General features: G+C 61.9%; 2 protein-coding genes across 10 annotated transcripts in view; one reads left to right on the forward strand and one right to left on the reverse strand.

The window, feature by feature from the left end:
• The window catches only part of SECISBP2 (SECIS binding protein 2), a 46,626-nt gene extending 32,895 nt beyond the window's left edge, over positions 1 to 13,731 (forward strand). For all 5 annotated transcript variants that reach the window (XM_036075059.2, XM_036075061.2, XM_036075062.2 and 2 more), the window contains 7 exons: positions 4,091 to 4,257; positions 4,826 to 4,961; positions 5,606 to 5,756; positions 6,267 to 6,487; positions 12,091 to 12,245; positions 12,391 to 12,586; positions 12,969 to 13,731. In XM_036075059.2, coding sequence (XP_035930952.1) covers positions 4,091 to 4,257; positions 4,826 to 4,961; positions 5,606 to 5,756; positions 6,267 to 6,487; positions 12,091 to 12,245; positions 12,391 to 12,586; positions 12,969 to 13,072 — 1,130 coding nt within the window. In that variant the 3' untranslated portion in view covers positions 13,073 to 13,731. The remainder of the gene's footprint in view (positions 1 to 4,090; positions 4,258 to 4,825; positions 4,962 to 5,605; positions 5,757 to 6,266; positions 6,488 to 12,090; positions 12,246 to 12,390; positions 12,587 to 12,968) is intronic.
• Positions 13,732 to 23,735: 10,004 nt separating this feature from the next.
• SEMA4D (semaphorin 4D) overlaps positions 23,736 to 26,286 on the reverse strand; it is a 54,349-nt gene continuing 51,798 nt past the window's right edge. For all 5 annotated transcript variants that reach the window (XM_036075058.2, XM_078062290.1, XM_036075054.2 and 2 more), the window contains one exon: positions 23,736 to 25,879. In XM_036075058.2, coding sequence (XP_035930951.2) covers positions 24,978 to 25,879 — 902 coding nt within the window. In that variant the 3' untranslated portion in view covers positions 23,736 to 24,977. The remainder of the gene's footprint in view (positions 25,880 to 26,286) is intronic.

Consider the following 26,286-nt stretch of genomic DNA (forward strand, 5'->3'; position numbering starts at 1 on the left):
TTAGTAAACAGCTGTCCCTCCCGTATACCCCAGGCGCTTTCAACCTGCTGCTGCTTTGCTATATCTCCGTGAGGCTCTTGTGCGGTCTCCATTCCCTGCCACCCTCCAGCTCCCCCAGAGCTGAGCCGCTGGTTTTAAAGTTTCAGGGGCTCCGCCCCACTGATTGGTAGGGCCTGTCTGGTTTTCAAAGCCCGATGTTATGGTGCCTCATCTTCCCAGTGCAGATCCCGGCTGCCTGGTGTGGGGTCTGCTCTTGTCCCCTCTCTGCACCTGTCTCCCTCCTGCGGACAGCCCTGCGGCTCCTTTGGGCTCCAGACCATGTCCACCCTTCCTGTCCCTCTTTGATGTGCCCGTTCTCTACATTGAGCTGTAGAGAGTCTGTTCTGCCAGTCTTTGGGTCCTTTTCTGGGTTGTTTACACTCATGTCGGTGTTAGCTTAGTGTAACCGTGGGATAAGGTGAGCCTAGGAGCCTCCTACTTTGCTGTCTTCCCCGGAAGTAAGATTTAGCATCATTCTTAAAGGCCCTAAGATTTTCAGAATGGTCCGCGAGCATTCAGCTTAAAGTCACCAACTGCACTGGCCCCGACAAGACGATCAGCCTGTCCTTGGAAGCTTGGAAGACAGGCACTGACTTCTCCTCTCTAGCCAGGAGTCCTAGATGGCATCTTCTTCCTGTGGGAGGCTCTTGCATCCACACTGAAGATCTGTGGGTCGGTGGAGCCGCCTTCGGTAATGACCTCAGCTCCGTCTTCCGGATCACTTGCCGCAGCTCCTCCATCGGCACCTCATGCTTCGCCTGCACTTTTACGCCCCGGACACGGCTTCCTTCCTTAAACCTCAGGAGCCGACCTTTGCTAGCTTCAGACTTTGCTTCTGCAGCTTCCTCCCCGCTCTCCGCCTTCACGGAATTGAAGAGAGTCAGGGCCTCGCTCTGGGTTAGGCTTTGGCTGAGGAGAATGTCGGGGCTGGTCTGATCTTCTGTCCAGAGGACTGACACTTCCTCCGTATCAGCAGTAAGCTCTTTCGCTTCCTTATTGTCCGTGTGCTCAGGGTGCACGTGCAGTTTCCTTCAGGAACTTGGCTGTTTGACACAAGCAGCTTAGCTTTGGCCAGCCTCCGCTTTCAGCATGCCTTCCTCTTGTGTGAACACGTAGAGGCCGCTGGAGCGTTGTTATTGGGCCCCTCTCTGGGAATGGGCCGAGGAGAGGGGGAGACAGGGCTTAAGTTGGCCGGCTTGTGGTGCCCCAGAGCAGTTAAATAGTAGAACCGAGGATCACTGGTCACAGATCGCCATGACCAATAATAGGAACGACGAAGTTTAAGAAATGGTGAGAATTGTGACAGAGACATGAAGTGCAGCCCCGGGTGGGAAGAGGGTGCCATGGATGTGCCAACACAGGGTCGCTGCCCGCCTTTGGTTTGTGAAATGCCCCATTTCTGTGGGGTGCAGTAAGTCGAGCTGTGCCTGTGCTTTGGGTGCCCCTGTGCTCTGGCCTCCACCGGTGCCCGTGACACGGCGGGGCTGCTGGTCTCACGCCCGTTCTGTGCTGTCTCTTCGTTTGGCCTTCAGCACGTGCTAGGACTCGCCTGCTGCGGATCTGTGTGCGTACCCCACCTTGGTTGGCTGCACGTTGGCTCCGGAGACTAATGCCTTCATCAGATTTGGGCAGTTTGGGCCTTTCTTTCTCTCTTCTTTTCTTTTTTCTTTCTCTCTCTCTTTCCTTTTCTTCCTCTCCTTTCTTTCTTCCAAGATTTTATTTATTTGAGAGAGAGAGAGAGAGCACAAGCAGAGGGAGAGGGAGAAGGAGGCTTCCCGCGGAGCAGGGAGCCCGACACAGGACTCAATCCCAGGACCCCAGGATCATGACCTGAGCCGAAGGCAGATGCTTCACCGACTGAGCCACCCAGGTGCCCCAGGGGCCTTCATTTCTTCTGAAACTGTTTTGGTTTTCTCGTCTCCGGGCACCCCCATTACACGTGTATGAGTCTGCTCGTTGACGCCCCACTGGTCTCTCAGGCTCAGTTCACTTTCCTGCATCTCTTTGTTTTCTTGGAACTGAACAGTTTGTGTTTATTTTCAGCTCCATTGATTTTTCTGCCATGCTGGATCTGCTGCTGACCGCCTCCTGGCAGTTTCTGTTTATTGAAACACTGGGTGCAGATGTGTTCGCAGAGCTGCCTCGAAGTCTTGGTCAGCCGAGCCCCCCAGTTGGCACCTCTGAGGCGGTTTCTCCTTAACTTCCTTTCCCTGAGTGTGGGTCGCACTTCCTTGCTTTGAAAGTCTGAATTTTTTGTTGAATACTCAGTATTTTAGTTACTAAGTTGTAGCAGCTCTGATTTCTGAATTTTTTTTCCCCTCAGAGTAGCGATGGTGATGGTTTCATTTCCGGGGGTTTTTTAGCACCTGCGTTGGCCTGAATCTGAAGGCCGTCTTCCACACGCTGTGGGTGGCTGGTGTCTGAGCTCGGTTTTCTCTCCTTGTTCTCGTTGTTTCTGGCTTCCCGGGGCCACGCCTGCATCACACAGCACAGATGCGTCGGAGGCTGTGCTTAAACACGGCCAGCTTGAGCGGCCCCCGCGGTCTGTTCACAGGCGTGTGTGGGCTTGGAGTGCGCTCAGCGTGCAGGCCGTGCCTCCGTGTCCTGGGGCTCGTGGGACGCCTGCACTTGCTCACGGGCTCTGTTGTGGGCAGGGATGTGGGGTGGACGCGCTCTTGCCCTGTTGCTTGCCGGCAGAGGGCCGTGGCTCAGGCTGGCTGGACTGCCTGTTGCTGGGTCACCTCTCTGAAGGAGCACGCTGTCAGTCCAGCAGCCCCTTCTGGCAGAAGCAGTGAGGCTGCGGGTTTTCACGGCCTCTCCGCCCTGGTCCAACCAGCTGTCAGCAGGGAGAGGGTGGGAGCAGCCTGGATGGGATGCCCCGACTTTGATAGAGCGCACTAGCAAAGCTCCGCAGTTTGTCGTAAGCCTTTGGTCACTTTCTGGAGGGCTGCCGTGATTGTTGATGAGAGTTTTGTCCAGCTTGGTGGCTGTTTTAGGGATGGGGTTGGTCGACCTCACTGTGCGTGTGATAGGGACTCCCAGGCTCACCAGTAATGCTGTGTGGAGAGTCGCCTGGCACTGGGCAGACAGGAGGGGCCCAGGCAGCAGGAGTCAGGTGCCCAGCTGAGGTCTGGCCCTGGGAAGTGGCATTAGGAACAGAGTGAACAGATGGGAACAGGGTCAGCACGGGGTGGTTTTCTAAGACGAGCTCATCATGCGTACGTTTCGAACATCTGACATGGGAGCACAGGTCCAGAGATGCCGGAAGCTGTGCGGGGCCGTGGCTGGAAGCACCCAGAGCTACGGGGCAGACCTGTTGTGCCCTTAGGCAGGGCACCCTCACGCCCAACTGAGAAAACACCTGTAACTCAGCAGCATATTTCAAACCCAGTGAGGGCGGGTCAGATAGCCTGGGAAAATATCGGTGTTGAGGTTGGATGGTGGGTACGTGGGGTTTGTTGTTGTACCGTTCCCTTTTCTTGGGTGTGTGTTGGGAAATTGTTCTAACTAAAAGGTAAGGAAAGGAAGTAGGCACAAATAAGCTGTTTCCTTGGAACAAGAAGAAGAAGGCGGGAATAGAGCAAGATGGGAGCATGCCGTGGGAATGCTGAGTAGCGTTTGTGATCTTCTCCTGATGGTGGCGTGGGCGGGCATCTAGGACAGTATCTTTCTGTCTGGAAAACTCAAGAGAATCTTGAGAGAGAAGATGCGTGTTTGGAAACCAGTAGCCACCTTCTGCAGAGGCGGTTTCGAAAATGGTGGGGAGAGACTCCCTCAAAAGGGCTGTTGTAGGTGCGCACTGTCTGGAAATACCTTAGTTTCAGAAGGTGGGGTCTCCCCACCGCACACTTTGCTGAGCCACGTGGAGGTTCTATCACAGGGGTGGGACGCTGGTTGTCCCCAGAGAAGTTGATGGTGTTTTTGGATCTCTGCCAGAAGATACTGAACTTCATGGGGTTGTCAGTGAGAAGACTGTGTGACAGGCAGTCTGACGAGGGTGAGTGAGGTCCTGGGCAGGGCGCCTGATGCCCCTGTCCCCTCCGTGTCGCAGTCGGGGCGGTGCCGGTCCTCTCCAGAGACACCGTGTCGGGGAAGAAGGGCCACCACTTGAGCCAGGTGAAGACCCCGCACAACCCCTTGGACTCCAGCGCCCCGCTGATGAAGAAGGGGAAGCAGAGGGAGGTCCCCAAGGCCAAGAAGCCAACCTCGTTGAAGAAGGTATGCGGTGAAAGCAGGCGCTAGCAAACCTCACTTTCCCGTCTGTGTTACCTCTTAGAGCTCTTAGCGTTTTCGGTTCTGACGTTCGCTCTGCTGGAATGTGCTCTCTCGAGATGTGCGCGCGACTCTCTGACAGTGACCCCCCTCCCTGAGTGGGACGGCGGAGGGTAGAGAGCAGGGCGCCTCCGCTCCTGGAGGCGGGCTCTTTTTCTTTTAATACTCGGCGGGGCTGCAGACAGAGAACCAGGAACGGGGCCCGTTGTGTTCTCCTTGTTCACCCTCGCTGCCCTCCTCCTCCCCTGGGCGATCTGGCTGGCGCTCCGATTCTGGAATACGGGTTCTGTTGGGGCTGCCGCAGCCGCTGCTGTCTGGCCTGGGTCCTGCGTGCCCGGCTCCGCACGCCTGGGGGACGTGGGCCCGGCCCCTGGGGGACGGAGGGCATGTCGCTGCTGTGAGGGCGCAAGAAGGCACGATGCCTGCCCGCTGAGGTTGGGTGGCTTATTTTGCAGAAGGGCTTATTTTTAAGGACAAGTATTTAGGTGTTTTAATCACTTATTTCATTTTAAAGATTATTTTGAAAGAACGGCAGGAGAGAAAGCAGCAGCGTCTCCAAGAAAATGCTGTGAGCCCAGCTCCCGCCAGTGACGCTGTGCTGGATGGTGAGAGCGGTGGTGACGAGGCCCTCGAGCCGGCCGACCCCTCAGGTACCGAGCGCGCTTGCTTGCTGCCCAGGGGAGCCCTGCAGCAGGGGCAGGGGTGGGCACGGCGGGGGAGCCCTGTGGCAGGGGTGGGCGCGGGCACAGCAGGGGAACACTGCAGTCGGGGTGGGTGCGGGCACAGCAGGGGAGTGGGGGGAAGCCTGCAGCTGGGGTGGGGGCGGGGGCGGGCACGGCGGGACAGCGCTGCCGGCCTTGAAAGCAGAATGCGGCTGCTGTCCGAGTCCGACTTGCCGGGAAGAGGGCGTCCCCATGGGCCGGTAGAGCTCCTGGTGCCCGTGGCTCTTGGGGTGTGGTCTAAGGGACAGAGGGACGAGGTCCCCAGGTATGATGTGTGTGGCATCGGATGGTCCTCGGAGCTTGAAGTGGCCGTGAGAATGAAGCTGCTTTGTCAGCAGTGTGAGAGTCCCGGCGTCAGAGAAAGTGTTAGCAGGCCTTTGACTGAGCTGTGTGTTGAGAACAGTACACAGATCGTAAGCGTGTGGCTTGAGGACTTGTCACCTTTGTCATCCTGCCGAGGGCCGCTCCAGAGACGCTGCCCCGTGAGGTGCGCTCAGGCCTTCTCCGCCCTCAGCCTGTGTGCCCAGCGTGGGGGCGGCTGTGCCCTGACTCGCTTCTCCGGGCTGTTGCAGAAGGGCCGGAAACGTCGCCGTGCTCTGCGCCCGTGCTGGAGGGCAGGTCAGAAGAGCTGCCGAGAGCGGAGCTCCAGAAGGAGGTGGAGGGCTGCCACCTCGTTCCCAACGGCGCAGGCTGCCCCAAGATCCACAGCCGGAGATTCCGGGAGTGAGTGACCACAGGGCCGTGCCCGCGTGGGGCCTGGGACGGGGTGTGCTCACTCTGGTGTTGAGCATGGGGCTGTCCTGCGCCGACGTGCTCAGGCCGCCAGGCCAGACCCCGGCTTTCCTCCTCATCAGAACCCACGTCAGGGCCACCTTATCTGCTTCTGCGAGGTCCTTGTCCTCACGTGCTGCTGAGGTGTGCGCTGGGGGGCTGGGCAGTGCGGTGACACCTCCCTTTCACGGTCTGGTGTCTCTGGGTAGTTTCTGAGGGGACTCTGCCTGCTCCCGTCCCACTTCTCTTCAGGGCACATTCCACGTGTGGGTCTCTGTGGGCAGTAGCTGCCACGGAGCACGTGGCGGGCCATCGGGGGGCCGCGGGGTGCAGAGCCTTTGTCCCTCGTGGTCGGGAGTGGGGAGGATGTGAAGTCTGACTGTCAGGAGCCCCAGCTCTGCGGCCGGGCCGCTCCTCGCAGGGATTCCCGAGGGGCCCCCGCCAGCGGGCACCTTCTCTCAGTTACTGCAGCCAGATGCTGAGTAAGGAGGTGGACGCCTGTGTCACGGATCTGCTGAAGGAGCTGGTGCGCTTCCAAGACCGCATGTACCAGAAAGATCCAGTCAAGGCTAAGACCAAACGCCGACTCGTGCTGGGGCTGCGGGAGGTCCTCAAGCATCTGAAGCTCAGGAAACTCAAGTGCATCATCATCTCTCCCAACTGTGAGAAGATCCAGTCGAAAGGTACTGAGCACTGTGGCCCCCGGCCCAGCCGTTGGGGCGGGTTTGGTTCCCTTTGTTCGTACCTGAGGGCTGTGTTTGCAGCTTCACCTGACCACCCAGTGTCCTGCTCTCAGAGGCAGCCAGGCCCCTGTGGGTGCCGGCTAATGGTCTGGCTAGTCGGTGCAGGCCTCTGGCGGGGCGGGGTGAAGAGGAGGCGGGGGGCCTCCAGAGCTCACGCTGCGGGAATCTTGTGACCGGCAGCCCGGCAGCCCGGCACTCCATTGCCAATTGACTTGCTCAGTCTGTGAGCACTCCCGGCTTGTCCAGGGGCTTGGCCACCTTACCGGCCCCGGCAGGTTGGCTGTGTTTTGTGGGATGCAGCGGGCTGGGTGAGGTGACGGACACGGGCTGTGTGTTAGAGGGACGGGTAGTCAGCAGCCTGTGTCCTGTGTCTTCATTTGCCAGGGGGCCAAAGGGAGCCTTCCCCGGGCACGGGCCTCTCTCCCACGTTGGACAGGTCACCTTGCAGGGCCGAGTCTGGATCCTACACTGAGCTTTCCTGGTTTCCGTTTCGCAGCTGGAGACTTGAGGTTTCCTGGCTTGTGTGGGGCCCCCGGGGCCTGAGAGCAGCCGCTGGACCTGCTCACTGCCCGGCCAGCTCGCCCTGGTCCTAGCTCGGGGCAGGCCCTGACACTGGAATAGGACAGAAGGGGACTTCGGGCCCCTGTGCTCCGGCTGTGTGTTGGCCGCGCCCCTCCCTTGGGTCCCCTCACAGCTCTGGGCTTCAACACGAGTCCGCCCTCCAGCTCCCGCCTGCGGCCTGAGCCTCCTCCAAGACCGTTGGTGCCTGGGGCGCTCCACAGCTTCAGCTGGGCGCCTTGGGGCGCTCTGCACCTCCCTGCGGCTGTGGCCTGGGGGTGGCCTCCCGGCTCCTGCTGGGGAGCGCGCTGTGCTGACGCGGGCTCGAGTGCGTGCCCTGGGGCTGAGGGAAGGCCTGTGCTGGGGCTCGCAGCCCAGCCTCCCGGCTCTGCGCCCGCTCTCCGTCGTCCTCCCTCCTCTCTGGAGGCGGGTGGGCACTGTCCTGTGCCCGAGGCTCTGGGAGGAGGGCGGGTGGCTCGCGAGGCCCCCCTGCACTGCTGTCTTCTCAGCCTTTCCTTGGTTCTATTTTGTTAAGGAATCCTAACGGCTTCCTCTAAGCTTCAGCAGAGTTTCCCATTTCTGCTGTTATTTCCAATTTCCGGGAGCAGTTTTTGTTGTCCTGAAGTCTCTGTGTTTGTTGCCGCCGCTGCTGCTTTGGGGCCGGATCGGCACCCTGAGCCTCATGCAGAGAGGGTGTAGGGGTGCGTCCGCCCCTAGAAGCGCAGGGCCCGGCGTTGCCTGGGTGACGCAGGTGCGCACGCCGACTGCCCTCACCTCCTCTGAACGTCCGTCTGCGCGGAACGTGCCCGGACGCTGGGCTGTAGACGGCGGGCTCGGGGCTCCCCCACTCGCCCCGCTGGCAGGTCGGTGCGCCCAGTCGTCCGTTTGCGTCCCAGGTTCCTGCTCTCGTCTCGGGTTCTCCTGTGATTCGTGTCTTTAACGGACAGACCAGGGACTGAGTATGTGTGTGCAGTGGGCACCACGCCGTGCTTCCCCTGTGGGCTGCCTCTCTTCTGATGGGGGGGGTTGCCTGGCTCGAGAGGCATCTGCATTGGCAGCAGGTTCAGCTGTGTTCGTCGTCATCCGTTCTTGTGCGTGTTTTTATTTGAGGCCGAAGGAACTCGATTCTTCCTGGAAAAGCTCGCCGATGGCTTGCAGTATTCTAAAGGTCGGACTTGGCATCCTGGCCTTGGGCTGTGTGGGGTACTGTGCGCGGAGCGGCGTTGCGCCTGGTAATGCTGAGCTTGAATTGTACGTGGCACTTGTCTTGAGCATTTTGCCTGTTCTGCGTGTGTTGTCGTCTGAGTCCTGGGGGGTGGGCCCTTGGAGACGCTTTCAGCTCCCGTGAGCCTGCGGGCTGGGGGCTGGGTGGAGCAGAACCGTCTAGGCTTGCCCCCTCAGGCCCAGTCTTGCAGAGTCCCTCCCAGGGGAGTCCCACAGGATGCGCGTGTGGGGTGCCGTGTGCAGGGACCATGAGCCTCCTCATCCCCACCCCGTAGCCCCTCTTACCAGTTAGCATGGTGGGTGCCCTCCGGAAACCCAAGTCCTGACGTCAGCCACAGGCCACCTGGAAAGCAGGCCTTTGAAGGGACAACAGCCATGGCGCCGCTGCGCGGAAAGCCTTTGTGGTCGGCCCCGGGGCTGCGGGACACGAGGCAGAGAGAGACCACGTGGCAGGCGTCAAGGGGCACGGGAGTCTCCGGCGGGAAGTTGGGAGTAACTGTAGTCCTAGCTGAGGCTCTCGCGCCCCTCCCCCGCCGTCTCCCGCCTGCTTTCCCTGCCGGCCCGGAACTGAGGCCTTCCTTGAGCGTCTGTCCCCAGAGCTTGCTTCCTCCTCTCCTTCCTCGGTCTTCAGGTGGACCTGGGTCGGGCGTGGGCAAAACTAAGGGACGTGGTGACACCGGCTGCAGAGTGACGTCCCAGTTCCCAGAGCAGCGGGATGTGCTTTTTTCTCTTGAAAGAACATTGGATGATCCTACAATTAGTGCCAGGTGACGGGGCCACGGGAGATATTCTCTTCTCCGGCAGATGTCGTGGGCCCCGTCCGTAAGTCCGTCTGCACGCAGGTTGCTGGGGCCGTGCCGTGCGGTGAACCAGGTGCTAGGTTTCCTTTCAAGGAGTAAGCCCCCCAGATGCCTGCAGCCCCCAGAGGCAGCCAGCATTGCCACATTTGATGGGTCCTTGGTAGTCAGGGTGTGAACGTGTGAGAGAGACAGAGAGGTCTGGCGTCCCGGCGCTGTGGGCCCCTCGCGGGGAGCTCACCAGCAGTCTGGGGGCCCGGCTGTGAGCACCGTGCGCACACTTGCTTTGCTCAGATGGTACCGACAGACATCCTGGCTCTTTGCAGACGTCTGCAGCTGTGAACAAGGACGCACCTTGCACGCTGTCCTTTCTACTTGTGGGAACATCTCTGTGGGGCCCCACCGAGAACGCAAGGGCAGGTGCATCTGAGGGTGCATGGGTCACGCCCCTGCTGCTTGTTCGAGCGGTGCACCCAGAGCGGCTCGTGCCCGGTGCCCGGCTCCAGCTCCGGCCCCGGCTCCGGGGAGGCTGTTTGCATTTTTCTTGGGAGGGGAGGGCGAGCAGCCTCTTTCTTGTTGAAGAGCTTGGTGGTTTCAGTGAACTGTTGGTTCATGTTCTTTGCCCATTTGTCTTTTGGGATTTTGATCTTTTTAATATTGACATGTGGCTTTTTGTATGATAAGAAAGCTCTTTGGGTAAGAGTTGTAATTGTTATTTTGGTTTGTCATTTGCCTGTTTTTTAAACGTTTTTTGGCCGTGCAGAGACTTTGGGTGTTGTTACTATACTGATGTTTTTTATTCTTGTGATTTTATTGCGTTTAGATTTTATGGCATTTCTCCACCTTAACACTCCAAGATTATTATTAGGTTTTTTAATATTGTTTTTCTGGTTCTTCCATGTTTTCATTTTTGTTTGCTTAGGTAGACTGTATTTCTTCTCAGAGGGATCTTTCCAGAGGCCGACCCAGTTGCCCTTTCCCGCTGCCTCACAGTGCTCCTCCCGCCAGAGCCTCCGTTCTGCACCCCGCATCCCCACCTTTCCGCTCTCGTACCCGATGATGCTAGCCTCACGTCATCTTCCTTTTTCAAAAGGCTGGTTCTCACTTGTGTATTTTTTTCATATTCTTTATTCCTCAGGAGTAAGCGTATTTCAAAGTTTTAGGTTGACACAGAATCGGTCTGTTGTCCCTGGGATGAGTATGGCCGAGGCCATAGGTGCCTCCGTGTAGATGTTCTGTTGTGTCTCTGGAGCGCCTGGAAGCCGCTCTGCGCAGCTTCTGTACTTGGGACAAACCTGTTCCTGCCTGCGGTGATCTTCCGTGGCTGTCCGTGCGCGTCCTCGCTGGCCTGCGTGAGGACTCGCGATTTCCGCGTGACGTGCGCACAGACACACACGTGTACTTCTCCCGTAGTAGAGATTCGGGGCTGCTGGGCCCCCCGTGTGGCGGGCACGTCGCCTGCATGCACAGCCCCCCGTGGTCCTTCTCACCGTGCCTCTCCCGCTCTCCCCGCGCACAGACCCTACCTGGCACCTTGCTCGGCAGCAGGGCGGGTGGTGGAGGGCAGGGAGCCCGCGGCCGGGCCCTGTTGGCATCGGATACTGGTGAGCTCTCTGCTCCAGGGTCCCATCTGTGCGGGCGCGGCCCCTCCCTTGCCGGGTTCTTGTGCGCACACGAGCTCGTACCCGATAGGCAGTTAACCAGTGGCCCAGCGCACAGTGAGCGTTCGGTGACTATTCACTAAGCGCAGTACTGTGATTTATAAGCGACACCTATTTGGTCACTCAGATGACCGAAAGAGATTTCTCCTTCCTGTTGGGTTTTTGTCTTCGGTTTCTGGCTCTCACCTTCTAATACTCTGGATAACTCGGGGAGCCTGCTTCTCCCTCTCCCACTCCCCCTTCTTGTGCTTGCTCTCTGTCTCTCTCTCCCTGACAAATAAATAAAATCTTTAAAAAAAAAAAAAAAAAAAAAGAGTCGGATGCTCAACCTATTGAGCCACCCAGGTAGGGGATGCCTGGGTGGCTCAGCCAGTTAAGCAGCTGCCTTCGGCTAAAGTCATGATCCCAGGGTCCTGGGATCGAGTCCCACACCAGCCTCCTTGCTACTCTAATACTCTGGATAACTACGGTAAAGGTGTTATGGTAATGAAGGTGACCTTCGGACCTGCCCAAAGGCAGGGCCTGGCTGCCAGGGGGGCCAACCAGGTAACTGGGGGGTTGGAAGCTCAGTCCCATCCCCACCCCACCCCTACCCTTGGCCTCTGGGTATCAGAATCAGCCAAAGGCCAGTGATGCAGTCAGTCCTGACTGTGGTGAAGTCTCCCTAATCCCCCCGGACGGGGCTAGGAGAGCCCGCTGGTCGGCGCCCGCGGTTGGGGTAGGGGGAGGAGTGGTGCCGCAGATGGGCGGGCCCTGCGTCTCTGCGCTGGCCGGGATTGCGGTGCCGGTCCCGTCCTCAGACCGGGCAGACGCAGGAAGTGATTCCCTGCGGTGAGTCCTGTGAGCCTCTAGTGCGTGACGGGAGCGTGAGGGGAGCGTGTTGGAGCCCGCAGCCGGCAGCCCTGTGGTCGGAGGCTCGGGTGACACTGAGGCTTGGCGGGCCCGACGCGGGCGTGGGCGGGCTCGCGCTGCTGGTGTCTGAGGTTTGCTAGATGCTGTGGGTGCCCACCTCCCCCCCATGTTGGGATTCGGGGCGCGGGCTCTTCTAAAAGACGGAGGCCTCACTTCCCGTTAGGCTAACGACAGAGGGGTGTTTTATTCCGCTGAGGACGTGTCTCTTCGGGAGAGTTGGTTTCTCCCACGTGGCTGAGAGAATGATGCCCTTGCGGTGGCAGCCTTGTCCTGGTGGCGTCGGGCACGGCCCGCTGGGGGTGTCGCTGCGTGCAGAAGAAAGCCCTTTGCGGCCCGTATAGCGCCCGCCGTGTGTGACGCATCTCCCTGTCGCTCCGTTGTCCCTGACCAGGTGGGCTGGACGACACGCTGCACACCATCATCGATTACGCCTGTGAGCAGAACATTCCCTTCGTGTTCGCGCTCAACCGCAAAGCTCTGGGGCGCAGTTTGAACAAGGCCGTTCCCGTCAGCGTGGTGGGCATCTTCAGCTACGACGGGGCCCAGGTGAGCTGGGGGTGTCGGGGTGGGAGACACGGGCTCGCGTGCAGCACCCCCACAGGCAGCCCTGAGCCTGGGGGCGGCAGGCTGGACGGCAGGACGGCGCATCCCCTGGGCTCGGGTGTCACCCGTGCGCTCCCCTCTGCCGCAGGACCAGTTCCACAGGATGGTTGAGCTGACGATGGCCGCCCGGCAGGCATACAAGACCATGCTGGAGAACGTGCGCCGGGAGCTGGCCGGGGAGCCTGGGCCCCCGGCTCCGGCCAGCCCCCCCGTGCAGGGCCCCGGCGGCTCGGCGCAGGACGGCCCCCCTGCCCCTGCGCCCGGGAGCGAAGAGCCGCACTACAGTGAGTGCTGGGGAGGGCTGAGCGTCCTCAAGCTCCGCGTCGACTGAGGACGGGGCAGAGCGCCCGGAGAGCGGCAGGGCCTCTCGGCGGCAGAAGGCCGGGTTGGTCCCCGCTGTCGTCTTCGGGCGGGGCTCAGACCTCGGGTGGCACCTGCAGAGTGCGGCCTTGAGCCCCGCGGTGTCCCTGGTGGAAGGTTAAGGCCAGCGGGCGCCGCGGGCTCACGGATACCAACAGAGCGGGGTGGCGGGGGTGCGGGGGTGGCTGGGGGGGTTCCTTGCCAGGCCCGTGTAGGGGCCTGAGCCCCTGGGCAGCGTGCTTCCCAGTCGAGGCTGCCCCGACTGTCCCCGCGTGTCGCTCAGCTGTGCCACATTGTCGTTTTTAGTTGAAATCTGGAGAAGACACCTGGAAGCGTACAGTCGCTGTGCTCTGGAGCTGGAAGACTCGCTGGAGGCGTCAACTTCTCAGATGATGAACCTGAATTTATAGAAGTTGTTTGTGTGTGTTGTGTGGGGTGAGGAAGGGGCGCGTGAGACTTCGGGGCCTTCCTGTCTCAGGTCTCCGTGGACCTGCTGTGTTCTGTGTGGCTGCCGAGCTGGGAGGGGAAGCCAGGCTGCGTGTCCCGGGAAGGGGCCCTCGGCTGTGCTGGCGGGAGCCTCGCCCAGGAGCCCCGCGGTGCAGCTTTGGACCTGAGCACACGGAGTCTGGAAAAGCCCGGGCGTGTAGCCCCCTGAGTTTGCTGTGAAGGAAACCCCCTCCGACGCGGAAGAGCTGAGCCGTGTCAGCGTGTGGAAGGCGCCGGGGCCGGTGGGGGGGGAGGCTTTCTCCGGACCTGGCTTTTTGGCCGCAAGACTTGGGGATACTTGGAGGGTCTGCTAAAGTGAGCCTCAGAAGGAAAATCGGTTCTCTAACCTGTGACCTTTTGACATGAATTATTCATTTTTGTCTTTATTTTTCAAAGAAGCCGTGTATATTGAAGTTCCTAAATTTCAGTTTTGATAATCTGCGGATGTTTTCTTTCTTTCGTAAATGAACATATTCTGAATGTGGTTTCTGTCTTGGAGGCCAGCAGGATAGAAGTTTGCTTTCATACTTTGCTGTAAGTAAGAGGGCTTATTTATTTTGAATAAAGAGCGATGATTTGGTCACCCCGCCGTCTTGGGCTTCTCGGGGTTCCTAAGTCCCAGTGCAGCCCCTCAGGCGCATTGTGTGAAGGGAAGAGGTTTGCGGTGGGGACGCTGCCTCTGCCCGTGCGCTCCGCTACCGTCACCCAGGCGGCGGCAGGACGGAGCTTCGCCGCCGGGCGCGTTCGGGGTGAGCCGCGGAGCGCATTGGCCTTGAGCGCCCCGTGAGGGGCGATCGGTCGTGTCGGGCGTTGTACGTCTGAGGCGAGTGGCCCGTGGTGAGGTCAGGGCGGGCCGTGTGGCCGGGGTGGTGCGTGGGAAGCGTTTGTCCTGTCGAGCGCACACGTGCCATTCCTAGCGCGCCCGCTTCTCGGAGCCATTGAAGTGGGGGCCGTGTGACGCTCCGGGTTTCTCCTGGGGTTGGGGGAGTCGGGAGGAGCGCACAGGGCAGGGCTTTCCCGCCCTGTGTCACCAGGTGCCCTGTCCACTGTCATGGGTTTGAAAATCGGAGATGGTGGGAGAGGGGAGGTCCTGCAGCTAACCTACAAGGACAGCGTGACGTTTAGGGTTTACGGCTTACAGCAGGGGAGGCTGGCCTTTGCTGAGCGCCCCGGCCCCGGTCCCTGGCGGGTGCGCGGTGCTGCTCTGGGGGCAGAGAAGCCGAAGCAGAGCAGGGAGGCGTGAGCTCGGCGTCGGCCCCGGAGGGTGCGCTGCTCGGGTGACTTACTGCTGGGGTTGGCCCGGCCACGGTGTCCCTTCCGTGGCAGAGGCTACGGCGGCCGGTGACGCGCTGGCCTCTGCCGACGGTGCCGCCCCTCCCAAGCACACGCTCTGCTCACTGTGTTTATTTGTTTATTTTCTCAACAGAGCAGAAAACCCAAACTCCTCTTCTAAGCACGGGTCCCACCAGAACCCTCCCCACTGGGCTCAGGGCACACGTCTCGTGGTGGTGTCGGCGTGAGGTGCTCCGGCCGCGTCCAGACCCGGGGCGAGTCTCCCGGCCGCAGAGAGCAGCCCCCGGGAGGGCCTGGGCCGTGGAGCCCGTCCTGCGGGAGCTGTGACGCGTGCCCCGCCGGGCGCGGACGGCGCGCTCACGGGCGACACTGGTGCGCTGTGCTGGCCTGTCGGGCGGACCCGGCCTCAGCACGGGGAGGCCGGGCGCAGGCTGCGCTCACAGGGAGGGACGGCGCCGTCTCGAACAGAGGCTGTGGGCTCGCGCGGACTGGCGTCCTGGTGTGGCCGTCGCTCCTTCAGCACAAGGTGTCCGTGGGGCCCAGGCCGCGCGGGTCAGGCCCTCGTGTCCCGCACGCACGGCGCGCCCCCAGGGTGCAGCTCTCGTCAGCACAGGCTCCCCCCACCGCCCCGTGGCACCGCCGGGAGCAGGACGGACCCGCCGGTGCCACCGCGCGCGAGCTCGGGGCACGCACAGAACCTCGTGGAGCAGCTCCCATGCTTGGGGACGCGCGGAAGCCCGCAAAGCCTTCAGTGCCCGGGAGCTCCTGGAGGGTGGGGGGCGGGGGGACACCTCCTGGTCCCTCGAGGTGTCAGGCCAGTTCTTGCCCCTGGCGTGTGGGAACTCAGGGCAGGGCGAGCTGCACGCTCCGGGCCAGGACAGTTCGGCAAAGGCAGGGCAGCCATGCGGCCCAGCAGCGGTGCTTCTGGAAAAGGAGCCGTCACGCACACCGCTGTCCGCACGGCGTCCACAGCATCCGCAGCTTCTTAACCGTCCTGGGGTCCGTTTCTGCCGGACAGACTCTTCTGTGCCTGTAAGCACCGAAGTTTTTAAAACCGTTCTGGCTGCTGGCGGAGAGGTTGAGGTGGGGCCACGTCTCAGCAGGCCAGGTGGCCGCCCACCGTCCCGGGGCGTCTCCGGGGGCGGCGTGGCCAGGGGCAGCCGGCTCGGCTGATGTCTACAAGCGGTCCTTGTCACAGCTTTCCTGAAAGAACATCGCAGCCCCCTTTGAGTTCCTGGCAGAACAGAGGCCCTTCTTGCCGCCCGTGCTCCCCTGTCCTAGACGCGGGAGGGGGCCTTCGGGGAGGGGGTCCTGCGTGGGCTGAGCTGGAGGGGATCAGTGGGAAACGCTCAATCTGTGTTGGCAACAAGGAGAGGCCTGGGGCGGCCCCCGAAGCCGGGACGTGTGAAGGCCTGTAGCCGAGCCGTGGGGCTCGTCCTCCAGTAAGTCCCGGGCCTGGTGGCTGCGCTGATGGCGGCCGCAGCGACTCCCGAGTGAGGGACGCCTGTTCTGCTCCCCCGCCCCACGTGCCGGGACCGGGCTCCCTGCGGGCTCAGCAGCCCCCCTGCTCGGCCAGGGTCCAGCCAGCCCAGCGGCCCTGCCTGCACACGCACCCCCCGACTGGAGTCTCCTCGAGACGCCCCGCCCTGCCCCCGCCATGCCGACGCTCCCCGGGCATCTGCCCGGAGCTCAGAGCCGCGGGCTCCAGGAAGCAGAACGGCTCCGTGGGCCAAGCCCCAAGGCAACGGACGCCCTGCCGGCCCCTGCCCGCCGTCGGCCTGGCCACGTACCCACGCCTTCCTCCAGCTCCGCATCATGCGGTCGTGCTCCCCGGCCACAGCCCTCCAGGCGGCGAGCTCTCTGGTCCACTGCTCCTCGTGGGTCGCCTCTGCAAGACAAGGTGGGGAGGGGCCAGGTGTCAGCCTCGCAGGCCCTCGTGGCAGCCTGGGTTACCGAGGCCATCCCGAGAGCCAGGTTTTGGGTGAGGTGTTTGCCCCTCCAAGCCTGCCTTCCCCAGGCCACCAGCCCCAGTAGCAGCTGTTCCCGCGGTCACGCTGGCCCCGTCCTCATCTCGCTTGAATTTTCTACCCAGGCAAGAGGGGCTGGTTCCCTAGTCTTGGGGCTGATGCCGAGACTTTGGGGCTGGTGCTGCCTCCCCTGGGAGGCCTGTCGCACATGAGGCCGGGGAGTCCGCACGGCTCACCAGGCTGGCATCCCAGTACGCCCAGCTGCCACCTGCTCCGCGTGGCCCGTGTGGGAGCTTCAGGTTTCGGGAGTTACATGCGGGGCTGTCGGGGTGGCACGAGCCCAACAGCCGTAGTTTCTCTGTCAAACTGCGTCCCTGATTTGGCCCGCGGCTCATGTTGCTAATTCCAGAAACGGGTGCCAGGGACCTGAGCCCCGAGACACAAAGCAGAACTCATTCTTCGAGCACAACTGGGGCCTGGGCTCCCCGGGTGGCCGCGGGGTAAGGGACAGCGCTCCAGAGGTGCCTTTGGGGGTTGTTAACCCACGGGGCTCTGCAGGGACTTCCGGCTCCCATCCTGCGAGAAGCCCTGCGTTCTCTAGCCCCACGCAGCTTCGGGGGACACGGTGGGCTGGGCAGGCAGGCAGGCACCGGGCTGTCCCAGCTGCGCTGGCGTCTCCGGCCGCCTCGTGTGTGTGCGGGCCGCAGCGTGACTCGGGTGGAACCGCCTGCAATCGGTGTTGGGTCCCACTGCTCACGGGCTGGTGAGCTGGGTGACCGCGGGGCGGGGCGGGGCGGGGTCACCGTGAGCGCCCTCCAGCCTGTTTGCCGACTGCCTTTCTCCTGACTTCTGCGGGACCCCTCACAGTTTGAGAGTCACGTTTACGTGATGATTCCGATGGTCCTGATGGCAGCACGCAGGGCACTTTACAGAAATGGGAAGAACGGATTCTGGGCAGGAGTGAATATTTGCAGCTTTTCTCTCCCCAAACTCACACCAGAAGGACGGGGGCCTTTTCAGCATCTCTAAGCACAGATGTAAAGTCTTGAGGATGGACTGAGAAGGGGCGCCTGGGTGGCTCAGTCGTTAAGCGTCTGCCTTCAGCTCAGGTCATGATCCCAGGGTCCTGGGATCGAGTCCCACATCGGGCTCCCTGCTCGGCGGGAAGCCTGCTTCTCCCTCTCCCACTCCCCCTGCTTGTGTTCCCTCTATTGCTGTGTCTTTCTCTGTCAAATAAATAAAACTTTTTAAAAAAAAGAAAGAAAGAAAGAAAACACTAGACCCAGGGGCGCCTGGGTGGCTCAGTCAGTTAAGCGTCTGCCTTCGGCTCAGGTCATGACCCCAGGGTCCTGGGATCGAGCCCTGCATCGGGCTTTCTGCTCAGCGGGGAGCCTGCTTCTCCCTCTCCTTCTGTCTGCCCCCTGCTCATGCTCTCTCTCCGTATCTCTGTCTCTCAAATGAATAAATAAAATCTTTAAAAAAAAAAAAAAAAAGGATGGACTGAAAATAGGAGAACCACAAAAACCTGGAAGTTGAAAGCAGAGACACCGGTGGGGACGGAGCAGACCCGGGAAGGCTGAATTCTAGGCCGGCAGCGGGGAAACTGAGGCACACCCTCCCAGAGACATTCGGGCGCCGGATAGGCTGTCACATGCACGTTGCCTCCAAGGCTGTTCAGAAGCGGAAGCGTGGCCCCCAGGGCCGCTCCCCGCTCCGCACCACACCAAGTGGTCCAACATCTGGGAGGATAGTTCCAGAAAGAGCACAGGACGTAAAGTGGAGCAGAGTGAATGCACGTTGAGGCAAATCTCCCGGAGAGTGAGGGCAGGCTGACCGGCGGCGTGGCCCGGCCAGGCCTGGAGACACCGAGGCGTGAGTGTTCCCCGTGGGGATGGCGGTCCCGGAAGGCCCCGGGCGGAGCGCGCGGAGCCGGCAGCCGTGGGGCGAGCGTCCGCGTGGCGGGGGAGGGCTTTGAGGCCAGAACCGCGCAGCCAGCCAGCTCCTCTCGGTGTGGAGACCGAGCGGGGGACCTCGGGCTCTCAGGACGCGGACCTCCCGGCCCCGCCAGACAGAAACCCGGGTGAGACGGGGCGGGCACGTGCACGCGGGGGGCGGTGTGGGGGGCGGTGTGGACGGGGCGGCAGCGCAGCGGGGGTGGGAGGGCCGCCCGCTTACCTTGCCTCCTGACGGTGACCCGCGCCCTGGAGGTCTTGTTGCCCGCGGAGGAGAGGACGGAGCAGCGGTACTCGGCGCTCTCTCGGGTGGCGTCCTGCAGCCAGCTGAGCACGTGGGTCCTGCCGTCGAGCAGCACGTGGGTCTGCGTGGGGACACACGTCTGCAGTTCACGGCCGTTCTTCTCCCAGACGAAGTGAACGTCCGCAGGACCTGGGGACACAGAGACCTCTCCGGACCTGGTCCTGCTGCCACCACCTGTGACCAAAGGCTCTGCCTCCGCGTGGCCACCTGCTCTCCCAGCACCTAACGGGAGGGGGTCCAGCCAACCTGGGGTGGGGCGACTCGCAGGGGGTCAGTACGGGGGCCAGGGCGCGGAGCAAGGCCGAAGGCTCCTCTGTCCCTGCCGCCCCCTCCTCCCTGCTTGTGCCCGGCGTGGACAGGACCAGCGGCGGGGCTGGGAGCCATTTCTCAAAGCGGGATTCTACCTAGCTGCCCCCCAGCTGGGAGGTCGTACGCTGCAGTGTCGTGGAGGACGGTCGTCAGAGCAAGGGCGACGTCCGTACGTGGCTGCGGTTCGCCGAGCAGGGAGAGAACCTGCAGCCAAAGGGTGAAGCCCAGGACCCAAAGCCGCGGCACCAGCTGGAGGAAGAGCGCCAAGACAGCTTTCACGTGGATTCCTGTGTGACCGGCGTGGCACCTTCCACCTTTGGTCTCATCAGCGATGCACGGCGTTCAGGATCTTCGAAGAAGAGCCCACCTCCCAAGGGAAAGTCAGACTCAGACCAGACGGTCCCACGAATGGACCGAGGCGGCGATCAGAACACAGACGGGGCCACCAGAGCTGTGTGTGCAAGAAGTTGGGAGACGGACGACCAGGGCTCTCACACGTGACGTGACGGCCACCTGGTGGCGGCCACAGGCAGAACGGAATTCATGTGCCCCTCGGTCCTGAAAATCTTCCTAAGCCTTGCTTGTCACTCGTGAGTCAGTGACGTTTAAGAACACAGTAACACGGGGAAATGTCACCGTGTCAGAGGAGGAGATCTCGAGGTACAGGCGTGTGCACGCATAGACACGCGCGTGTAGACGCCCAGCGGAAAGGCCCACGGGTGGCCGCCGCGCTGGTGGTGGCTCCCTGCAGACGGCAGACTTCGGGACGCTTCCATCCTGCTCTTTATACTTCCCCGGAGTCCCAGATCCACTGCGGCAGATACTGCTTTTGCAGCGAAAACGAGGCATCTTCAGGAAGGAAACGTGCCGTAGGCGGTCAGTCGAGGAAATTCTGGAAGGCTTTGCTCAACACCCTGGCCCTGCCGGCCACGGGGACACAGCGTCTCCTCTTGTTTTCCGTGTGGGGTTTCTGGGTTTTTATCGTGTTGCTATAATTTGTTTTGCCCAGAGCGTTTTGTCGCCTGCCCACCGACAATTCTGTACGTGTGTCACACGTCCGCACGTGCGCACGCCTGACCGCTGCCCGTCAGCCGGCCCAGCCCCTTCCTGTGACCGCCGGGCGCGCCTCACGACAGCACGGGCCGCGCGGCCACTCCCCGGCGGAGCCCAGTTAGAGGGGATCCCGTGAGGCTGTGAACAGACACTGAAGCCCGTTCCAAAGAGCCCGGGCTCCCCCTCACCCCCGACTGCCCCGGGGTGACGTGCACGAAGACCCACCCAGGACTGCAGCCACCAGGGTGGGTCACAGCTTCCGGAAGGTTCTCATGGCCGACCCTGGGACAAAGGACTGGGGTGGCCTGAGCCGGCAGCGAATCATCACCCAGAGCCACGTGGCCGGGGCCCAAAGGAGCAAACTGCTCGGCTGACCACACTGGGGGGCTGGGGGTGGGGGTGGGGCACGGGCGGAACGCGAACTTCGTGCCCTCGGTCCTGAAAAACTTCGTCGCTCAATCTTTTAAGTTTGTGTTTAGCCGCAGTAAAGCTTTAAAAATGCTAGAGGGGTACTTACGTTCTACTTACTCTTTTAAAGCTATCCAGCTCCTTCTGAGTGCAGAGAACAAGGAGGCAGAGTGACAGTTAGAACCGGTCAGCAGGGCCCGCCCCCACCTACCCCGGGGCCCTGGTGCAACCCCACAGGGCCAGGCCCTCGTGCCCCGGGCGTGTGGCACCTCTTCTGGGCCCTGGGAAGGCTCCCCTGGCCTTGGGTTCCAGCACCCACCGCGGGGTCAATGAGGGGCAGGGGCCAGCGCCCTGCTCCCAGCCCGCCCCGCGCCGCCTCAGGGGACTCGTGGCTGCAGAGCTGATTCTACTTTGTGACAAAACCAGAGCCCCTCAGAGCAGGGGCCTCTCACCAGGGGAGGGCATCCGATCCTGAAGTGGGGTCCTGAGAGCCCCAAGTTGGAGGGGAGTGTGATGGGTCCACTCTAAGTCCTCGGGCCACATTTGTGACCGGCGTCCCCACTTGGCAAGCCGTCCTCCGGGCATCCCCATGCATGTGGTCTACTCTGACCCTGGGGCCAGCCCCTCTTTGTGCTCACGCCCGCGGCCTCCCACCAGGCCCTGGCCACACCCGGGCGGGGGGCAGCGGCGGGGCGGGGGTGGGGGGGCTCACACTGGAGCCCTGGGGCCGGACAGTGTCCAGCACAGAAACGGGACCCGACTGGGGTGTCGGTCTCCACCACCCCAATTTCATCGGCTTTCCTCCTCAGAGCGCCCCAGCTTGTCATGAAACAGCCAGTACCCCGTGGTCGGCTGAAGAGTGACCCCCAGAATATCCCGGTCCTAGTCCCTGGGGGCACATGTGGCTAAATGCGCTTTCCAGACACCGCAGTGGGGAGGTGGGAGGGCGGGGGGTCATTGGCCCAGGCGTGCAGCCTCGCAGGGTGCCAGGTGCGGGGGACCGTCCCACGCACGAGGACCGCTCTGTAGAGGCACGTGGGTGATCGCAATGGAAGAGACCCAGATTCTGGCAAAAGCACCCTGCCAAACCCGCTAAGGATCGGGACCCCAGCAAGGTGACAGATCAGCCTTGCCCGCCCATGGAGGGGTCCCAACCCTTCTGGAAAATGACCAGCTCACGAGTCCGCTACCCCCACAGCCCAGCCTTGGCCCCAAAATACACGCCAGCACCAATGGCCGCTGTGGGTGCTCACGGGATGTTTCGGCCGCGCACCCTCTACAGCCCCCGCGGTTCCCAGGGGCTTCAAGGCCTCTGCTGTCCAACATCGTGGTTAAAACATAAACGGCCATCAAAACCCCGAATAGCCAAGCGTCACCTAAAGTACAGCGGATCCGTTCTTAGCTTTAAAGATGAGGAGGCCTAAATCGACCGGGAGCACAGTCCCGTTAGGGCTGTGGGGGCCCGTGGGGGCCCGTGGGGCAGACAGCGTGGACTGAGCCTGCTCTGGGCAAATGCAGGGCCCTCCCGCTCGGATGGAACGGGACATGTGGGCCCCCTGGGAAAGGCTGGTCCTTCCTGGGCCACCTCACTACCTCAGGTGGGCCGTGGTGGAACAGTGGAAGGTTCTAGATGGGCCACGCTCCTGGAAAGCAAGGAGCGTGGGAGGAGGAGGGTGGGGGCCTTGGTCCCTCCGCTCAGTCCACCCTGAGTGCCACCCCTCCACGCTGCGAGGCCACCAGCCATGGTCCCCATCCTTGGCCCCCAGTCCCGTTAGGTCCCACCTCGGAGACACTGGCTGGAGGCGGAAAGTGAGGAGGGGGGGACACCCCTCCGGCTCCTAGGCCTTGGCAGTAGCACGGCAGGGGGGTGTCCGCCTCTGCCCGCGGCCTGGCGTGCTTCCTGCCGGCGCCGTAGGCGGGAACCACACCCCCCCCGGCTGCCCGCGGCTCCACCACTACGGCCCGCGCTGGGGCACCGTTGAAGCCTGGTTTCCCGCTCTGGCCCACAGCGGTCTGGGTCCCCCAGCCACAGGGACAGCGCCCCTGCGCGCGCACACCAGCTAACAGGTGCCTCCCCAAGAAGCCACATTTAAAAGCCTTCGGCTCCCAGACACGTGGCCCGTCTGCACCCACAGTGCTGGGTTGTGTGACCACCGCTCTCCCAGCGACAGGGACAACGTGCGGCCCAGGAGCCACACGGGGGGCCCAGCACAGACCAAGGCCGGGCACGGAGCAGGCGACCCGGGGCAGCACGGACCTGCCCCCAAAGGTCTGTCCCCACAGCGTCCCACTCCCAGGCCACTTCCCCTGCGGCCCACGCAGCCGGGCCACAGCCCCCACGGGGCGCACCACAGCTCCCAGAGCCGGCTCCACAGCCGGAGCAGCTTCTCGACAGGTTAAAATCTCGGAAGGAAACCACCTGTGCGCTTCTTACTCCCCTCTGGGCACAGAGGCGGGGGCCCGGGCAGCGGCTCGGCCACCACACAGCGGAGACCACGGCCCTGCGGCTGCCCGGCCCGACGTCTCCCAGGCCACCGGACTCTCGAGCTGTCCGCGTGTCAACGGCAGCACACGAGTCCGGAGAACAGCGCCCCTGCTGGAGGCTCTGGAAATAATTTCTCAGATGCCACAGAGACGGACCCCCGAATTGTCAGCACACACACAATCAGTCCTACAAACGGGCAACTGGCCGACCGAGGCCTTGGGGCCGAGCCCAGCTCATCTGTGGGTGGCCTGGAGGCTCTGGACAGACAGCCGAGTATTCGCCACAGAAACCGTGGCCGTGAGGCCCACAGCAGTGGACTCTGGCCCTTCCCGTCCGCAGGAGCAGCTCCGGGCCGACACTGCCTGCAGGCTGCAGCGAGCCCCCCCCCGTGCTCCCCCCCCCAACAGGTGCCCCGCTCACCTGTGGCCTGGCAGAAGAGGTGGAAGGTCCCCAGGGCGTGCACCTGCTGGGCCTGGTCGCTGAGGAGGGGCGGCAGCAAGGCAATGGGCAGGCTGCTGTCCGACCCCGAGGCCGAGGCCGGCCAGGGGCTTCGGGGAGAGGAAGTGGAGCCGGGGCCCCGACAGGACAGGGAGGAGGACCCCGGAGGAGGGAAAGGCACAGATGAGGCTGCGAGACAGAAGACAGAGAAGAAAGAGGCCACTGAGGCAGGCGTCCTCCGGATCCCACCGCACGCCAGAGGAAGGAAGCAGAGCAAGGAGGAGAGAGGGACCCAGGCTGTCCCCACGCCCACCCCCTGGTCAGCACCCCCAGGAGGGAGGGAGGCCTCCCGGCCGCGGCAAATCACGTGCCCACGTCAAGGATATAAGCTGCTCGTTTATTCGGTTACTTTTCAAATGTATACAATTCAAAGTAGAAAAATAAAAACAAAGTAAATCTTATAAAACACAAACGTTAACACCAAGACAGTCGAGTCCTATCATGCTGAAGAGGACGCTGTCCACACAGGGACACAGAAATCCAGTTTATTGCTCTTTGCCACGGAAAGAGAGCCTCCTCTTGCAGGTGTGGGGGAAGCAGCAGGTGGAGTGTGACGTCACCGCGGTCAAACCGCCTCGCCCGTTTGCACCTCGAGAGGCCACGCCAGGCCACGCGGGTCCACCCCGTGGCTCCGTGGGGTGCTGAGACACAGGCTTGTCTGGCCACCACCGCCCAGCTCGCTTGTAGGTGTGGACAGCTCTGTTCAGCTGTCCGTCTGCACGGGAGGTTTCGAGCAGCGGCTGTGGGCATCCGATCGTGAGACGCGTGCCCCCTCAGCTCCGGGCCTGGCGGTGCCACAGACCCTGAAGACCCTGCCTGGCTCACGGGATAGCCCCCCACTGTCCTCTCTTCTTCGAAAGAATTAAAACAGAAAAAAAAAAGTATAGAAAGAAAATCTCTCTGAAAATGATGCTTCCCTCAAGGAATAAAATTAAAAAAAAAAAAAAGTGTGCTCAAGAGATGGTTTTGTCTACGTTTCTAAAAGCAGAAAGAATGCATTTAGCCAAAGTAAGTTTATCCCTGAGAATTGTAAGCAACGTAAGCTCTATCCTATCCTCACATAACAACAGAATCCAGAAGATGTACATCTTCTAAATATTAAAACATCTGCTTTCGTAATTTAAAAAATAAATGACCTAACACAAGAAAAGTAAAGCCCTACAAAATAATCCCGTGGAAGAAAAGGTTCGTGCCAATCTGGACAACAGGCGCTAAGTTACCAATCTGATAAACAAAAATGCCATTTCCAATCTGGAATGAAATGCTCTTTCAGGGGCCACTGCTCTGAGGAGGGGGTGTTCCAGGCGCGGGGGTCCGCGGGCCGCCGCGACGGGGCTCCGGGAGCCGGGCTGCACCACCACCCGCGGGCCCGTCCCAGACCGCGGCCCACCGCGGGAGGCCAGGACGCGCTGCTCGCCGCTTTCCGAAAGGACAAAGAGAAACCAAATCACAAGCTTGACCCGAGAGAAAAGACACAGAAGACAGGTGCACAGACATGGGCTCCCCACGCGGCCCCGGGCCGGGTGACCGACGGTGAACGGAGGCCTCCGCGCGGGCGCCTCAGTCCGCGTCCACGTCCGCGTCCGAGTCGGCGTACTTGAGCTCGCACTTGACGTCGAAGGGCCTGTCCCGGGCCGGGAGGTCGTCGAGCCGCTGCGAGTCCTCCCTGTCGGTGGGCACCCTGCTGGCCATGGTATCCTGCTCCGTCTCGTAGCCGGTGTCCAGGGCCGGCCTGGGCTGCCCCCCGTTCTGCTGGGAGAAGCTGCCCTGCTCCACCAGCGTCTCCTTCACGCTCTGCTCGAACTCGGAGAAGTCGGCCGTGGGCTGCTTCTTGCCCAGCAGCACGGCCGAGCGGAACTTGAGACACTGGCCGGGCAGGTAGCCCTGGTAGCAGTTGTAGGAGACGAGGCAGACACAGAGCACGAAGAAGAGCAGGAACAGGAACATGAGCAGCCGGTTGTCACTGGACTTGAGATACATGGTCTTCTCGGAGTGCACCTGGGGGACCGTGTTGATGACGGTCTTGGGTCTGCAGGACACGCCGGTGGGCGCGGGGCTGGGCGGCGGCGGGGCCGGGGTCTGGGCCGGGGGGCCTGGGGTGGGCTCCGTCGACACTCTGAGGAGGGTCCTGTCCCCTTCGGCCCGGGTGGCCGGCAGGGTGGAGGCCGCCGGGGTCCTCGGGAGCACTCTGACCTCCAGAACGTGCTTGGCCATCACGTGCAGGGCCGTCCTGTTCCGGACGCGCTCCTCCGACAGACATTGGTACACCCCGCTGTCGCCCTCCGACAGGTTGAAGACGAGCAAGTTCTTCCTGCCCACCAGGCCGTACTTGGGGCCCTGGGGCTCGAGCGCGTTGTTCTGGAACGTCCACACCACCCGGGCCAGGTTGGACTTTTGGGAGCATTTCAGTTCTGCCGTGCCACCATGCTTGAAAAAATGCTGCCGGAAACTTTTAGTTTCATCTGGAACATCAAAATAAACGTGCACAGCGTCAACAACCCGGCTCGCTACTTCACGTCTTTTAAAAACAGGTCAACACGCACAAGAGAACACAAGAGTTTCACCCACTGGAGCAACACGGAATCTTCCAGAACAACTAAGGAGATAAAGACATGCGTGACAGAACGGCAAAGATGAGCCCCGGATGGCAGCCCAGTGGGACAAGGAACTCGGAGGCAACCGAACAGCAGAGATGGCGTCTGGCGCCCTGGCTCCCCGGGAGGCCGAGCGGCAGCGTGCGGAGTCGCACGCCACGTGCCTCTGCTGGTGGCTCCGGGGCTCGTGGCCTCTCGGTGCGCCCGGCGCCCCCTCCTGAAGCTGCCCCAGCTGTCGGGTCAGGGACGGGAGCGCGGCTGCCTTCGAGGGGGCG

Source organism: Halichoerus grypus, chromosome 14 (assembly GCF_964656455.1).
Source record: "Halichoerus grypus chromosome 14, mHalGry1.hap1.1, whole genome shotgun sequence".
Lineage (NCBI taxonomy): Eukaryota > Metazoa > Chordata > Mammalia > Carnivora > Phocidae > Halichoerus > Halichoerus grypus.